Source organism: Chenopodium album, chromosome 3, assembly GCF_948465745.1.
Source record: "Chenopodium album chromosome 3, dcCheAlbu1.1, whole genome shotgun sequence".
In the NCBI taxonomy this organism is placed as follows: Eukaryota; Viridiplantae; Streptophyta; class Magnoliopsida; order Caryophyllales; family Amaranthaceae; genus Chenopodium; species Chenopodium album.
Window position 1 is genome coordinate 85,054,175 of NC_137836.1, and position 16,993 is coordinate 85,071,167.

A 16,993-nucleotide genomic window follows, 5' to 3' on the forward strand; every position below is an offset into this window, starting at 1 on the left:
TGGGAATTGAAGTAAGGCTTAGATTGTAAGTCAATCAATCAATCAATCAATCAATCAAAGCCTTAATCCCAAAAGTGGGGTCGGCTAACATGAACCAAATATGATTATTCCGTGTAGTCATCAACATAAATCTTTCTCCTCCATCCCTTACGATCCAAAACTTCATCCTCACGTAAATCCATGCACTTCATATCCTTCCTCACTCCTTCCAACCAAGTCATTTTTGGTCTCCCTCTTCCTCGTTTAATCCCTCCATGATCCCACTCTTCCACTCTTCGCACCGGTGCACCCACGGGTCTCCGTCTTACATGTCCAAACCAACGCAGACGATTTTCCCTTAATTTATCTGCAATGTCTGCCACACCTACTTTCTTGCGAATAACCTCATTTCTGATTCTATCTCTTAAAGTGTTTCCACACATCCACCTTAACATGCGCATTTCCGTAACCTCCATCTTTTTAATATGCTCTTTCTTAGAAGCCCAACATTCTGTACCATAGAGCAACACTGGTCTTATGGCAGTCCTGTAGAATTTTCCCTTCAACTGTAGGGGAATGCTGCGGTCGCATAACACTCCCGTGGCCGCTCTCCATTTAAGCCACCCTGACTTAATTCTGTGGGTTACGTCTTGATCAATGTCACCATTCTTCTGGATGATCGACCCAAGATACTTAAAACATTCACTCATGGTCAAATCCTTTCCATCCAAACTCACCACTTAAGGCTTAGATTGTAAGTGAAGACATGAAATTGAAAAATACAAGGAAATTATTATTGAGAAGTTATTATGATTGTAGTAACTAGTATTTTCTTGATAAAGTAGCTTGTGAAATAATGATTTGTCATCATGTGTAATCACTGTGTTTTACTCTTGTTTGTGTCATGCACCTAGACCCAATTCTAGGGATTAATTTAAATATTTACATTTGTAAAAAGCGATCCAACTTTTTTTTTTTCTTAAATACTCCCTGCATATATTAATGCCTATTAAATTTATTTGGCTGTACAATTATTAATTCTGATAATGATCGATCCATAATGAATTTAAATATAGTCTTGTAAGAAAATACTTGTATTAATCAATGTTAATGCACTGCATTCCAAACAATTTTATTTATTTTATTTTTATTTTCTATTTTACAGAGATGAGAATTTCGTTACGTATACAAAGTATATACATAATAGCTCAATGTAACGATAATCAATCTATCATCATTTATGATCGCCAATTAAACTTATCAGAATCATATCCTTAAAAACCCTTGATTATATGAAAGGTAAGAATAATTTTGAAAAGGGAGTATCACATTAGTTTGCAAAATTTGGTTCGAAATTTGTGTCTTGTAGTAAATTGTACTCCATAGCATGATAAATTTAGCAAAAAGTTGCCAAAAAAATAAAATTATTGGCATTTCAACCAAAATTCTTCCAAAAAATTCAATCATATGTGAACCACTCAAAATACTGTTTAATTTTAAGATGAAAAAATTACAGAGTACTACTATTAAATTGACAGTTACGTAGACATGTAATGCTCCGTACTCAACATAAAACAAATGGATTAAAGATGGAAAAGAGGTGGTGTCTTGGCAGCCATATATGCACTCAATAACTCACGCAATCAATTCTCCAGCTGGGAGCATTATAATGCATAACATGCTTCTGCTGGTTAAACCATGATTATCAACCAACTTTTTAAAGATTGCTATACCTAATTACCTTTTATTAACGCACCACATAGCAAGGTACCTAGTTAGCGTACATATTCTTAGCATGCTCAATTGCTCTAGCTAAACATTGACATACATACACGATGATAAAATTAAGATCGGCTTTGAATTGCCTTTTTAGGTGAAAAGGTCCGTGCATTGTTAGGTTCAAGCACGAAAAGCCAATATAAGATATTTTTAACTTTTTTAAAGTGTTAAAAGAAAATACGTACAAATCATGTAGACGTGATTTAATCTTATCAACTCATGGGTAACAAATGTCAAATATCGAAGGGGATCTATACCAATCCAAAGGATCGAAAGCTCAAAACATCCGCCTTTTTCTCTAACCTACAGGGCTACAGACAAGGGGTATTCTCTTTTGTCACGTTGAATCAAAATCATTGCATTTAAATGCAAAAAGTTAAAGCTATAATTTCCTTAAGCCTGACTTTGAAAAAAGATAAAGTGAAAGACACAAAAGATTGCTAGAAATGAAACAAGAACAACTGTACATTGCTACACCTGAGCTCCCCTGCCAATTAAAATGCCGAAAATTCGAGCTTCTTGCAGTTCTAGAACAAGAAGCAGCAGCAATTTTTGCAAATTTCTTTCTTTCATTCACAACAATCCTCCTCGTATGTTTTAAACATTTTGTGCAAATTTTTAATTCTTACTCGTTCACATTTATAAAACACGGATTTAGTTGTCACGTTACGGTGTAAACTACATGAGCTGCGGCTTAGTAATACACTAGAATTAGTTAATTACACACTTTAGTTGCTACACATCGAAGTTGATTTACATAAATTTTTAAGCTTAGCTTGTATATATATCAATATATGTGTTCGATCAATCTATTGTTCTGATGAACTATTCTTAGTCACAGGTCAAGTAAGTTTATTAAAGCGCGTATCATACAAGGAGCTAGATCGTGCAACAGATGGGTTCCGAAGAATTATTACATGTGACTCTCAAAGCATAACATACGAAGCTAAATTTCGAGATGGCTCAGTTTCTGTTGTGAAAGAAGTAAGAAGTGTTGATCAAAGAAATGAGGTTTTCGACAAGGAATTGCATCTTCTAGGCCGGTTACATCATCGACATGTTGTAGCACTTAGAGGATATTCTGTTGGTCGTAAAAGGTCTGATCCCAACTCATGTTCATTTTCGTCATTTTATAATACAAGATTAGTAGTAGTACTCTACACCCTGCAGTATGTTTTTGTAACCATGAATAATATAATGTTGCATATTTCAGTATGTTTTTGTAAGCATGTTTTATAGTATAATGTAGCATATTTGAAGCATTTTATAATTTCAATTCGTCGATACAATACACTGCAGAACGATTGTTGATTATCATTACTAATCTGTAATAAAAATAGAAAAGTGTTGAATATTCGCGCATGTAGTGAAGTATGGTGGTAGGAGACTAGGAGACTGATGTAATTTCTGTGTTATTTTTCAAAATCTGTCATTTCAGTTTTCTAGTTTTCGAGTGCACTGCAAAGGGAAGTTTGAAGGATCACCTGAATGGTAATATCTGTTGAACCTATGCATTTTGAAAGCATTTATCTGTGGAAGATTTCTGATACTTTATCGTAACAGATCCCCTGAAGACTCCTCTGAGCTGGAAGACTAGAGTACAGATAGCCATCGGTGTTGCTGCTGCGCTGGTGGGTAGATCTCAGCGTTATATTTTCAGTACACAAATTAAACTTCTTCAGCTCTTTTTGCATAGTTGCTCATATGAGTCATATCCAATTCCCCTACCTTGCATAGACGAGAACCTTAATTAGTCGAGGCACTAAGATCATGTTAAATTGATAATGATTGTGAATTTGTGACTATTGTGATTGTTTTATTGTAACCAAGGGGGTATTCTCATGTATCACTGCATTTTGCAGGAGTATCTGCAATTCTTCTGCGAGCCACCAGTAAAACACATCTCTATCAGTTCAAGCAATATTATCTTGGATGAGAAGTTGGTTCCGAAGGTGAGAACACTTAAAATTATCGGTTCTGCTCCCAATACTCATTACATTAGGCTTTCTGAAATATCAGTTGTTTCTTTGACACAGCTCTCGAATATTGGTTGTCTTTGCTCAGAAGGTGAGCATCTGCTGCATCTGAAAACAATGTAGAATGTAACTTGATAATAATTTACCAACTTTAACCCGAGTCTTTGACTTGTTCGGTTCTACTGCAGAAAGGGCAGATGTAATTCCTCAATATGGTGCATTACTACTTGAGCTAATTACTGGTGAATCTTCACCTAAGGAGAGTGCTGATGTGATACAGTGGATTCGTGAATTGCGCTCAAACTTATCCATGCATAACATAATTGATCCAGACCTTGGAAACAGTTATAATTACAAAGAGCTAAGGGACCTTTTAAGCGTTGCAAGATTGTGTATAAAAGTTGAGAATACACAAGCCTTCACTATTTCACATATATTTTGGTACCTTCAAAAGAGGTTTGGTAATGCTAGTAACTAGAGTACTGTAAGTCTGAAACTTTTGTAGTTGTGTTAATATATGTATATGCTGAAAATGCTGTTTCCGATTCTGCAAGTGTTGAGGTAGTGATTGTTGTTGACGGATGTGTTTGTGTAACAAGATACTCGTATAAGGTATGGTCGAATGGATGTATGATAGATATCACATTGTTTGTAGCTCATTGATTGTATTGTTTGTAGCTCATTGATTGTGAATTTAAGTGACAGGTTAGTGCCTCATGTACTGTTAGATATGTTACATATTTATGTTGCTTATGTTTAAGTGAAGAGTTTTTTTAACTCCAGGCCACAAGCATTTTCTAGAAGCAGCTTAGGCTATATCATCAGATAGTCGAAAACTTTAAAACTGAAAGATTAGCTTTAATTTCTTTATAGTTTACTAACTGATTGTTACTGGTACATATTCTATAACTCCTATGAAGTAACTACAATACACCCAGTGATAAACCCAAAATTTCCACAAATAGGAGAACTATAGATAGCAATAAGGCAAGGACATAAGTTTTCCAAGCGCAAACACTAAACTCAAAGACATTTTAAAGTCATACAACGGTAGCCATTATATCAATAAAATCACTGTTGAGCACACTGAACCCTCTGAGCCCCAGCAGGTTCATCATCTTCATCATATGCCTCCTGATGTGCCTGGGCTTGCTTCCTTTTCATTTCTTCTTCAATGTTGACATTGTGCAATGTTGTCTCTTCACATTCATCCAACTCCATGTCTGTGAGTGCCATTGATGGCTTAGGAGGAAGGATCGCTTCCAATGCTTTAACCTGATCAGGGTTCAAAGAATCAGGGAACTCCACTGTGAAATGGATGTACATCTTGCCCTTCATGAATGGCCTCTGGTAGATTGGCATACCCTCATCATCAATTGCCTTGAATTGATCTGCTCAGAGATACCAACAAAACAAAATGCACATTTAGAACAGAGTAGTGATTTGGGATGATCAAAATTGAAACGATGTCATTCTACTAAATTAAAAATACTCGGATCTAATAAACTTGAACGTATCCAACAAAATACTAACCAGGCTTAATAACTTCTCCCGGATTTGATTTGATAAGAAGTTGCCTTCCATCAAGGTGGGTCAGCACAAATCTAAAGCCACAAAGAGCTTCAGTCAGGCTCAGAGTATGCTCATAAAAGAGATCTTCACCCTTTCTCTTGAACTTAGGATGCTCTTTCTGCTGCAGGACAAAGACGATATCTCCGGTGACAGTATCAGGCTGCAGATAAATAGAGGAAAGGCGTAAGCTATCAGCCAACAATTTATATAAACAATATCAAACCAACAGCATAGAGAAGTTGTGACATACAGCTTCATCAGCCTCTCCAGGGAAAGTAATTTTCTGTCCATGTTGCATGCCCTTCTCCACAACAACCTCTAAGACCTTCTTCTCCTGCACAACCTTCTCACCTTTGCACTGAGGGCACCGATCTTTATCATTAATTGTCTCTCCAGTTCCTTTGCATTCATTACAAGGGTGCTGCATCTGCTGGATCATTGAGGGACCCAAATGTCTGATAGACACCTTCATACCGGTACCTTGACATCCGGAACACTTCATGGAAGCTCCAGATTTTGATCCTTTGCTGTTACATGTATAAATAACAATCAAGTTAGGAATGGATCCACAAATTGGAGACGAAGCTCTGAAAACATATCATACATATACTTACCCAGTACACTTCGAACATATTACATTGCGAGAGAGGGAGAGCTTTTTTGTAGTACCAGTAAAGAGATCTTCAAGTGATACCTTCAGAGGATGAACTACATCCTCTCCCCGCCTTTGCCTTCTTCCTCTGCTACTACCACCACCACCTAACCATCAATATGAATGAAATGATCAATAATTGCTACATTGTACTGTATAGGATTAGCAACCCAAAAAAAGGAAAACAGGCCTGAGGCATGACTTAAAATCAAACCATTTAAGTGATTGCTATAGACTCCTTACCAAATGGACTTCCTCCAAAGAAGGACTGGAAGATGTCGAATGGATCGTGCATGCCGCCACCTCCACCCATTCCCTCCTTAAGGGCATCCTCACCATATTGGTCATAAATCTCACGCTTTTCAGGATCACTGAGGACCTCATATGCATGAGCTAGCTCTTTAAACTACATTGTACAAAAACCATGACTTTAGTTTCCCTAAATAAATTTGGCAATTCAACACTGTAAAGAACCCATCACTACAGCCAGGTCATAAACCCCAGCTTTCAATAACATATTCCTAAGCCTGCAATGTCTAAAACATTCCAAAATACTCCTACCAATCTAGAATCAAAAGTTATATCCTTAATCACGAGGGATTGAGGATGTTACAATTAATTCCCGAAAATTTTAATTTCTAGTATAAAGCAAGAGTACTCCATGATATACTTGAAAACAAATTTCCTATAGCTTCCCTCTAAAACCCTGGTTTGTCAAACAATTATTCCATATCAAAATCTGTTTTCAACGCTATAACGCTATTCATGAACTTCCATTACCCCTTTCCTCTCCACAAAGACCAAAATTCATTGCTTAGACACAACATTCTATAACCAACTCCAAATCACCAGCTATGTTCATCAATTAAATCCTACATGTATTCCAATTACTTCATCCATAACAACAGTACACCACTAGATACAATTATGTTAATCTCATATAAAAGTGAACAGCTACAATTAATTCCTTCATCCAAATCATCCCCAACAACAACAACAACAACAATAAAATAAATTCGACCACAATTCAAAAAAATCATAACATCTAATCCAATTAAAGATCATACTACAGCCGGATCATAAACCCGGGCTTTAAATAACATATTCCTAAGCCTGCAACGTCTAAAACATTCCAAAATACTCCTACCAATCCAGAATCAAAAGTTATATCCTTAATTACGAGGGATTGAGAAATTTATAACTAATTCCCAAAAATTCTAATTTCTAGTTAGCAGTTGACTACTTGAATATCATGAAGCAAGAGTACTTCATAACATAAAATCAAACTTCATTCCTATTAGCTTCCATCTAAAACCCTGTTGTCAAACAGTTATTCCAGCTCAAAATCGGCTTTCGACGTAATTGATCGACCTCCATTACACCATTTCTCTCCATAAAGATCAAAGTTCATTGCTTAAAGGCAACATTAACACACTCCAAATCACCAGCTAGGTTCAATTGTTCATCAATTAAATCCTATATAAAGTCTAATTACTTCATCCATAACAACAATACACCGCTGGATACAATTATTTCAATCTCATACACAACTGCATATCAACCATTAAATTCCCTTCATACTAATCATAATCAAAACAATCACAACATCTAATCTAATCAATCCTAACATAATGCATCTCTATATAATCATAGTTCATAATTCAAGTTTCACAATTCGAAAACAAAGATCAAATTTCCAAAATTTCATAAAATCAAGTAGCACCCACTAAAATTAAACCAAAACCCACAATTCAAAATCACAAAATTTCACCAATTAAACATCCAAAACTTTAAAAAATTGCACAAACCTTCTCGGGATCACCACCCTTATCAGGATGGTTTTTTATGGCGGCTTTTTTGTAAGCCCTCTTCAAATCTTCAGGAGATGCATCTTTTGGTACACCCAAGATCTCATAATACCTGGTGTTATCACTCTTCTTTGGAGCTCTTCCAAACATCTTTTCTCTCTCCTAAAAGTTGAACTTTCAGAGTTGAAGCACAAACAAGTACGCAATTTTTCTTGAGAATTCTTTGTTATTTTGGAAATTTACTTATATAAGGGGTTTTCTGGCTCAAGATTTTTGGTTTTTTTTTTTATTTAAAATTTTTTTGGACGGTGAAGATTGAAGGGTTAAGAGTAAAGTAAAGTTTTAAAGCCGTTGATGTTGCGATGTATTGGTAATTTTGGAAAGAAAAAATAAAGGAAGGGTCTAGAATTTCTAAATTTATTTTCATTACTTTATTTGTAATTCTAGATGGTTCTGTAGAAGTCTAGGTCTCCCCTTAAATTTGGAAATGTTTAAAAAATAAATACCTTGCTTCCTTGGTTTTTCTTTCCCTTTGCCAACTCACCTTCGTTTATTTTTAATCTCGATTTTTTTTCTTTCTTTCCGAGTTGATTCCACCTCAAATTTGTCAAATCACTCAAATGCAAATGTGATGAAATTGCCTTACAAAAATGATTGTTGCCTTGTCATAATTCTATACTCCAGTTTTTTTGGAATAGGTGAGGATCAAACCCTGCTCCAAGGGGAAATGAAGGGACTAATCATCCCTCCAATCCATGATCCTCATAATAAAATTTACTCAATTGTGCATAATACATAGTAACCACATTGCAACTTTTCAATAATATAATACAATTGCTTAGATTCCCAAGATCCTAACTTGTTCTTGAAATAATATACAAATGTTCCCGATGTCTTGATGTCTACGATAACTCCACGAAAACTCTATCATCCGGCTAGGTACCTACACAATTAATGCAAGTTAGGTAACTCCGAGGTGAATCCAGGAATAACAAATGGAGAAACAAATGGCTATTTATAGGGAAACTAACTGCCATGTGGCTGCATGCCATGCATCTGGCTTGTTGTCATGTGTTGGTAGCTTTCAGCCACGTAGTCAGTAGTAAGCGAGCACAACATACATCGATATATATATGTAAGCCTTTTTGTCCAATCGGTATCTTGAGGTTGATCTGACCCGAGTTCATATGTCATGATATCGTCATAGTCACATAGATATCATCCCATACAACTGAATATAGAGTACTCGGTATGAGCAAACGTAAATGATAAATGTTAGCTAGATTTTTTTTCTAGTGTTATCACCTCCATGACTCCATCTGTAACATGTGATTGTTATGTACTCCATTTTATGAAAGAGTACTTGGTACGAGCAAACAAGTATAAATGTGTGATGTTAGTACTAAATTGTAGTATGTGCTTATTTGGTAAATTCTTTGTTTTTGTTTAGCAAGGTAAGTAATTTCCACCTGTACTATCATTCCTTGACACGGTGGTGATGGGTGAAACTTCTTCTTGACTGCTCTACCTCTAAAACTCTACCGGTATTATTTACTCCGTAGTATTTTAATCTATGTGGGAGACTTGTAAAATAGACTCTTTTCGATTTCTTAAAGATTGTTTTATTTCAATTTTGTTGGTTCTTATGGAGTAAATCACTTCTTAAATTATTTAACATAGTATTCCATATCTTATATTTTGATACACCTAAAAGTTACTCTTCCTCTTTTTTTTTTTTTTTTTTTTTAAATACTCATCCTCGATTATATTACTCTATATTCTATACGCCTTACATTGGTATATTGAAACGAATCCGACAAGATTCTTCGGTATTTTATTACCGCGAGAGTATAAACTATAGAGTGGCTGAGTGGGTTTCGTGTTACATAGAAACCCGTGATTGACTCATTGGTTGCTTGCTTTAGAAAACGACTTGTCATCTTCTTTAACCGAACCCACCACCCCCCACCACCAAACGACGTCGCATTTCCAGGCGCATTTTAGCCTTCACACTTTAGAGTAGAGTATCATTCTCTCTCCTGTTTTTTTGGCTTTCTGGGTATTTTAATGGAATTGTCAGAAGATACCTCCTTTAAAATCCCAGGTTATAGATAGAATAACAAGGAAGATTGAATGATTAGAGTGATGGGTTTCAAATAGAATTTCCGTACTCTGTTGTTTTGTTTCAATTATACCCTCTTCACATTCTTTGTGAAGTCCACTCCTTTATTTTACTTCTTCAGCTCCAACTTCAATTTCTGGTGAGTTTTAATTACTAATTTTATTTTTCTGAATTTTGATTTCATTGGTGAATTACTTAGCTTTTTGGGGTTTTATTCTACTCGCGGGATCTGTCGATCTATGTGTTAAATCATAAAATTGATTGATGTATTGGGGTTTTGAGTTATCTTGTTGAATTGGGTTTACTTACTGATTACTCCCTGCTTGATTAGTTTTGTAAATTTTGGGTAAATTTGGAAATTACTTGATTAGGATTGAAAATGGGGATTTGTGGAGATGTCGAACTTAAGGAGAAGTAGATTTAGGGGGTTTTAATAAGTGGGTATTTCAAATTTGCTTAATTTGAACATTCTGTAATGAATTTGTGATGGTTATCTGTGTTCATTTTAGGGTTTTTGATGTTGATTAGAAGCTTAATTTGAATTTTGCATGATTGTTCACTGGTTTCTATTCAATTGACGTCTACAAGAGTTGCATTTTTGCGGCACTAGGATGGGGCTGCTTCTTGCCATTACTATGTGATGTTGTTACACTAAAGCGGTCTCCTTTCGTGTCGCCTCTCATGTTAATTGATTAATAGCAATGTATCACTGATTGTTGTTCTGAATGGGGGTGTATCTTCTAATTTATTTTCTGTTAGAGTATTTGGAATACCAACTGTTGCTACAATTATCACTTGTAAGTAAGAATTGCCTATTTTGATTAGCATTTGAATTAGGAAAGATGTGAATCATTCGACATACTGGTATAGTGCTAGGCATTGTAGTGGTTGCTCAAGCATACACCAACATAAATATCTGGAGGTCCATGATCAGTCTTTCTAGATTATTTGTAGGTGAATTTAACCACCAATTGGATACTGATCTTTGTTTCCATTTTTAGGGCTGAATTCTAATGTATATTGTGGGCTTTTTTAATTGATCACTTGATGCATGTATAGAATATCTTTGATGGACTTCGGAAGCTGTCTAGCATATGATACAATTGATTATTGTTGCTGGGCAAGGGCGCAGGGCCCGTGGGAGTTGGAGGTGGGGAAAGAATTAGAAGATGTCCAACCTCAATGTGCCTTGGGGGGGGGGGGGGGGATGGATGGGATTGTGAGAACGTGAAATACAATTCTTTCCAAGCACAACTGGGCATATGTATTATGTGCTGAGAAACTTATTAACGTTTGTAGTTTTCTTTTGCAGGTGAAGCAAGGCTAAGTTGTCAGCTTGTGACATGGGTGTACCTGGGAAATGGATCAAGGCGCTGGTTGGATTGAAGAAATCAGAAAAGTCTCCATCCTCAGAGAAAGATGAAAATGTGGGTTTATTTTCTTCAGCTCTTGTTCTCATTTCTGGCCTTAGCCTCTCTATATGGTTGGGAAAAACCTGCATGTATTTAAATCTAAATACCTTTACCCTGCATATATCTAAATGCCTTCAAACATAATTGTTGATAACTGAAAATACGAGTATTAACTATCTTTCCTAGCCTTGGGAAGTCAGGAAAAAAGATAGAGTAGATAAGATCTTTGTCCTGTTAAGTGTTAAGTGTCATTGTGCCAATTATCTCTTCTCCTTGCTTGTTTCAAAATAAGTAAGATATATATGAAAAAGGTTGGAGGAGTCTAAAGTTTAGATAGTTTGGAAGAGCTCAGAAATCCTTTCATTTGTGTTATTCAGGCTTTAATAATGTGTTTGTACCATAAAAACTCAGATGTGCAGAATATAGGAACGAGAGTGTGTAAAACTGTAAAAGAAAGGCATCCTCTACCTTTGACAACAAAGATCTGATAGCTGATTTTGTAGTTGCTTAGCTGCTAATTATTTCTCTTCATCTTTTATTTTGATTTCTGTAATCTACTGTATCTATTAGATTGCAGATCATATAGCTAGTCCTAATTTGCTGTGCAATTGTGGCATGTCTATTTATGACATCGAAATTAATTTGACTCTAAAAGCAAGGAACATCATGGTTTTTTGGTTGCATTTTTTGTAATTGATACTCACTTTCAGTTCACTTACTCTAAATTTGGTAATATTGTAAAAATGGTGTGTAAGTTATGATTTATATACTTGCTGTTAGTCACATGCCCACATGAAGGTCTGATTCAGATGCTGTTTATGGAAGCAAATTTCATCATTTTATTTTCACAAGCTTTGGAGTTTCACTTCTCTTATTACCATTATTGTCTAATGCTACACTGATATTGCAGAGAGCAAGAGCTGTTGGTAAATATCGACATCGTAGAAATCATTCTATTGAGATAGATAATCAAACACATCAAGAAGAACAAGGACAAAATAATGACCTATCTGGGAATGCAAATCTCAGGCCGGTTTCTGATACTGCTACCTCCCCCTCTACTTCTGTCCAAATTCCTTGTGAAGTTGAAGAACAGCAGAGAACCAGAGAGGAATGGGCGGCCACATACATACAAACTGCTTTTCGTGGATTTCTGGTACAAGATTGTTATGCATGCTTGATGATTCATATGTTTTCATTCTGATTTACCAGAATTCAAATTGATCTCTTTCTAATACAAAGAGAGTGAGGATCCCTTAAAATGATACAGTGTGGTGGGCATTGTCTTGGTATGCTGCATCTGGATACCTGCTCATTTTGGCACCATCTGAAACGCCTTGCATATATCTGAATATTAGTTCTCTTATGATCCTTGCATCATCTCGAGATCAAACTTTTGAAAACTATGACTGTTTGATGCACGCTTCCATATTGGCGGATATGCTCTACTGCTGATCTTGTAATAGCCCTAGGTTGCTGGCAATTTAGTTAAAATTGTTTGATACACATATAGGTGAGCATTTTGGTATCTGAAATTGCATTAATAAGCCTGGCTGTATGCGTATAGGAACTGAAGGCTTAAGGGAAATAAGAATGAGAATAACTTTTCCCCTCTTTGTTGGAATTGATTGTTCAAGGCTCAAAGACCCTTGTTTAGAAACTTAAATATGACAAGTAGTAGGATCTAGTGTGTCGAAGTAAGTTTTGCTTTAGAAAGATGTTCCTGAAGATGTATGCATCTAGATGTGTTCTGTGGTCGTACAATTATTTCTTGAACACGGGTAATTGTCGTTGTAAAAGAGAATCTTTAGTGCCTACCTATTTCAGCTTCCTGGTGTAGCAGTGTTTTAATACCTCAACAAAGTATCCATGGTTAACTGTGATTCTTGTGTTCTATATCAGGCTAAGAGAGCTCTGAGAGCATTAAAAGGATTGGTAAGGCTGCAAGCACTTGTTAGAGGGCATGCTGTGAGAAAGCAAGCTGCTATAACTCTACGCTGTATGCAAGCTTTAGTGAGAGTTCAAGCTCGGGTACGAGCAAGGCGTGTGCGTTTGGCTTTAGAAAGTCAAACCGAACAGCAGAAAGCTCATCAACAACTTCTACAGGAAGCACGTGTTCGAGAAATAGAGGTGATTACTTGCTCTATCGTCAACGACTATTTTCTCTTTGGTTGCTTTGATTGTACTGTGATCTGGAAAACTTAATTCTTCTCCGGGGTACCATCATTACCTTGGATTTATTTCATGCTTTAATAGTACAAGATTTTCAAGCATGATATATGTGGGTAACTAACTATTTCCAACATTAAAATAAAAGGCAAAGTGGAAAATCTCTGTTTATTGAGTCCTGCTTAGTTGGCAAGTCATATAGTGCATTGCGATTTCTCATGTTTAGAATGTCTCGTCTCACTTGCCTATCCTCATACACGGCTAGTTTTATCACCACCCTACAATTATTGCAGCATGAGAATTGAAGAACGCAATGGCTCACAAATTCATTACAAAATTTTAGATATTCATTCCCTGTTTGGAATATTGCTAGTAGATTCTATTTGCCAATGCATACTATGGTGTTTTAAAATCAGTGCTTGGTCTTTGGTAAAGCATGAAGTGTTTTGAAATAATAGGATGTTCGCCGTCAGATCGGGCTGAAGCATGACTATATATATCTTACTGAATGTTTATGTATTCAGGAAGGATGGTGTGACAGTGTTGGTTCTGTAGAACAAATACAGTCTAAGTTGCTAAAGAGGCAGGAGGCTGCTGCTAAGCGTGAGAGAGCAATGGCATATGCCCTAGCTCATCAGGTATAACTCCATTGATAATGTAACTGATTTTCTTAATGATTTTTCCTTATTGGCTTGGTTGTAGAATAATATGAAAATGCCGCCGTCTTTAATTAGCTCGTGAAAATGCTCATCTTGTTATGAACGAGAGTAGACAACATGAAGTATGATAGTTCCAATTTGGTCCTGCAGCCATGTCACCAATGTTTATTTTAATGATACCAAGATTATTAGGCAGAGGGTGTGAACATTGAACACATGAACTTGTATCTCATAATTTGAAAATCTAATGTGCTGTTTATTTCACAGTAATTAATTACCCTATCTCATAATTTGAAAATCTAATGTGCTGCTTATTTCATAGTAATAAATTACCCTTTAATACCAACCTTTTCCAGTTAATTATATTGTGATTCAAAAGATAACAAAAATTCAAGGAAAAAGGTCAATTCAGTTATTTTAGATAGATATAGAAGTTGATTTAAAAATCTGAGAAGGGGTATAGGATGTGGTGTGGGATGGAGTTAGGTGCAGAAACACTGTTCTGCTGGTGTTATTATAGCTGACAGAAAATTTACCCTCAGCATAGAAAAACAATAAAATTTGTTATTTGTTTTTGTGTAAAAGTTACTAATCATGTGGCTTGGTGCTTCATTTTCAGTATCTTATTTAGGTGATTAACCTTTGGGTTTGGATCTGATATAGTGGCAAGCAGGATCAAGACAGCTAGCTGCTGCTGCTTCTGGCTTTGAACCAGACAAGAACAGCTGGGGTTGGAATTGGTTGGAGCGATGGATGGCAGTCCGTCCATGGGAAAACAGATTCCTTGACATCAATCTGAAGGATGGTGTGAAGATACTAGGTAATGAAGATGCTGAAGGTACCAGTGAGACTAAAATACAGCCAAAATCTTCTGGGAAGAAGCCCCTGTCAGCAAATCTCCCTGGACAAAAATCCGCCACATCGAACTCTGATGAATCTTCGACTAGCAAGTCTGCAAACACCCAAGACGTGTCCAATTCAGTGTCAGCTAAGCTTAAGTCCAAACAAGTTCGTGAAGTCCCCATTGAAGAAGCCAACTCAAGACCTGCCGCTGGCTCACGGTCCCTCAGTAACCCAAAAGAAAGAATGATAGTACAGGATGCAAAGCCCAAAAAACGTTTATCTTTGCCTAATAATGGTACGTTGATGCTTACTTAAACCATGCATCTCTTAATCTCCTTCATATACCGATGTGTACCTAGTCATTCTGATCTTTTCCTAATTGGGAACTAGGGCTCTATAGTGCTGTCAAAAAGGGAAAAAATCGAGTACTAAATATAACATATGATCCTTTCTCAACCTCTTGATTTAAGCGGGTTATATATGATTGGTAATCAAACGTTTATGCACATAATATCATTTATAGATGGAGTTTACACATTGGTTTCTTTAGTTAAACATTGACGCATGTGTGATACTAAAATACTTGACCAGGAAATCAAGGAGCACAAACAGCCAAGGCAGTAGCTAAAATTTCTGGTAAAAAGAATCCTGGTACACGACAGCCAATCAAGGATAAACCAAAGTCGGATGGAGTTGCTGTAAAATCTGCCCAACAGGCCATCGATGTTTAACCCAACTGCACTTATGTTATACGAAGGCCATCTTGTAAGTTATCAGTTCTCCCATTAGTTGTAAATATAGTGTGGCATGAAGCATGATAAGAGAGGATGATCTTATCTTACTACTAGTGGAAATCCTTGAGGCTTTGGGTAAGCGTTACAGAGAATATAAGCTCATGCCCTAATATATTGAAATAAACATGGCGAGGACATGCAAGTTTTTTTTTTTTTTTTTTTCAAGGTGTTGTATTGTGCAATATTTTCTTTCATTTTTTTTCTGGTGTATTGTAGTTCTAGTTGTAAAATTGTTGTATAATTTAAAGTGTGTAATTTGGGCAAAATTAGTCTTTGAATCTGCCCTAGTGTAAATTTACCCAGTGGTGTTGAGTTTTATGCAGTTTTGCAACTTCATCAATATTTTCCAGCAATTTTGTAATGAGGGTATGATGCCTAAACTGTTCTTTCATAAACACCTGTAAAATGTTCCTCACTTCCTCTCTTCTAAACCAACCTTAAACCTTCAATTCGTAGTCCATCTTTTTCTCATCATAAAATAATGGTCCCCGACAAACAATTTCAAGATTTACCAAAGGATGTTCAATATAACATCCTCAAAAGATTGCCGTTGAAATCTCTCATACAACTTATGTGTACCTCCAAATCCATACATGCCATTCCATCATCACGAACCCAACATTTTTTGAATTAAACCATACTATTGGCACCGGCTATCATATCTACTCTCGTTGCACTTTTTACAACAAACAGACTTTTTTTCTCCTTAAGGACTCGACCGGAGGAGAACCCAACCACATACAAGAAGTTAACTGATGTCCTTGTTGATGGAAGTTATTATCCTGTAGGTTATTGTCACGGATGTCCTTTGTCGAGAAGATTTAACCCTAGTTATTTGGAACCCCTTTCTTGGTAAATCATTAAGTATCCCTTTCAATAACTTTAATGTCAATGAACGATCTAGTGTAGGGTTTGGGTATGATGTATTGCGTTTAGATTATAAGGTTGTTAGAACCAAGATTCTTCCCCATGATCGCAACATGGGTATTTGGGCAGAAATATACGCACTCAATTCCAGTAATTGGAACTTTGGAAGATTGTTCAAGAATCCCTCCCACATTACATATCAAAAATTATGGAGCATGGAATTTTCGTAAACGGTGTTATACATCCTCTACGTAATGAATATGTTATGTTGACATATGAGCCAAGGAAATTTTTTCCGAAACATAGTGCATATAAAAATATAGTCCTAGCCAAACTTGTTATAAATGGAGAGGAGAAGCTT

The 16,993-nt window shown here is 36.1% G+C and overlaps 3 protein-coding genes across 4 annotated transcripts; 2 read left to right on the top strand and 1 right to left on the bottom strand.

The window, feature by feature from the left end:
* Positions 1-2,178: 2,178 nt before the first annotated feature.
* LOC145624702 (putative receptor-like protein kinase At1g49730) lies at positions 2,179-4,440 on the top strand. Of its 2 annotated transcripts, none has more exons than XM_081677794.1 (7): positions 2,179-2,348; positions 2,594-2,855; positions 3,197-3,249; positions 3,322-3,389; positions 3,621-3,710; positions 3,795-3,825; positions 3,923-4,440. In XM_081677794.1, exons 1-7 carry the CDS (start codon positions 2,258-2,260, stop codon positions 4,210-4,212), a joined length of 885 nt encoding a protein of 294 aa, XP_081533920.1. In that variant the 5' UTR covers positions 2,179-2,257; the 3' UTR covers positions 4,213-4,440. The 2 variants fall into 2 exon arrangements, with proteins under 2 accessions (XP_081533920.1, XP_081533921.1); XM_081677795.1 differs by having other exon boundaries at positions 2,600-2,855.
* Positions 4,441-4,571: 131 nt separating this feature from the next.
* LOC145624701 (dnaJ protein homolog ANJ1-like) lies at positions 4,572-7,992 on the bottom strand. The gene is made up of 6 exons (XM_081677793.1): positions 7,767-7,992; positions 6,202-6,364; positions 5,921-6,065; positions 5,557-5,833; positions 5,268-5,466; positions 4,572-5,125 (listed from the first exon to the last, which is right to left on the bottom strand). Exons 1-6 carry the CDS (start codon positions 7,914-7,916, stop codon positions 4,806-4,808), a joined length of 1,254 nt encoding a protein of 417 aa, XP_081533919.1. The 5' UTR covers positions 7,917-7,992; the 3' UTR covers positions 4,572-4,805.
* A 1,740-nt stretch (positions 7,993-9,732) lies between these two features.
* LOC145624703 (protein IQ-DOMAIN 5-like) lies at positions 9,733-16,126 on the top strand. The gene is made up of 7 exons (XM_081677796.1): positions 9,733-10,027; positions 11,201-11,315; positions 12,211-12,456; positions 13,203-13,430; positions 13,994-14,107; positions 14,792-15,266; positions 15,563-16,126. Exons 2-7 carry the CDS (start codon positions 11,232-11,234, stop codon positions 15,700-15,702), a joined length of 1,287 nt encoding a protein of 428 aa, XP_081533922.1. The 5' UTR covers positions 9,733-10,027; positions 11,201-11,231; the 3' UTR covers positions 15,703-16,126.
* Positions 16,127-16,993: the final 867 nt, after the last annotated feature.

What these genes read in the sequence shown, in the direction of transcription:
- LOC145624702 (XM_081677794.1), top strand. Translation starts at nt 2,258, where the DNA reads ATGCCGAAAATTCGAGCTTCTTGCAGTTCTAGAACAAGAAGCAGCAGC. An exon ending in CATTCACAACAATCCTCCTC is followed by an intron (nt 2,349 to 2,593) that starts GTATGTTTTAAA and finishes AACTATTCTTAG; the next exon opens with TCACAGGTCAAGTAAGTTTA. An exon ending in TCGGTGTTGCTGCTGCGCTG is followed by an intron (nt 3,390 to 3,620) that starts GTGGGTAGATCT and finishes TGCATTTTGCAG; the next exon opens with GAGTATCTGCAATTCTTCTG.
- LOC145624701 (XM_081677793.1), bottom strand. Translation starts at nt 7,916, where the DNA reads ATGTTTGGAAGAGCTCCAAAGAAGAGTGATAACACCAGGTATTATGAG. An exon ending in AGGGTGGTGATCCCGAGAAG is followed by an intron (nt 6,365 to 7,766) that starts GTTTGTGCAATT and finishes TGTACAATGTAG; the next exon opens with TTTAAAGAGCTAGCTCATGC. An exon ending in ATATGTTCGAAGTGTACTGG is followed by an intron (nt 5,834 to 5,920) that starts GTAAGTATATGT and finishes TACATGTAACAG; the next exon opens with CAAAGGATCAAAATCTGGAG.
- LOC145624703 (XM_081677796.1), top strand. Translation starts at nt 11,232, where the DNA reads ATGGGTGTACCTGGGAAATGGATCAAGGCGCTGGTTGGATTGAAGAAA. An exon ending in CCTCAGAGAAAGATGAAAAT is followed by an intron (nt 11,316 to 12,210) that starts GTGGGTTTATTT and finishes CTGATATTGCAG; the next exon opens with AGAGCAAGAGCTGTTGGTAA. An exon ending in TTTATCTTTGCCTAATAATG is followed by an intron (nt 15,267 to 15,562) that starts GTACGTTGATGC and finishes ATACTTGACCAG; the next exon opens with GAAATCAAGGAGCACAAACA.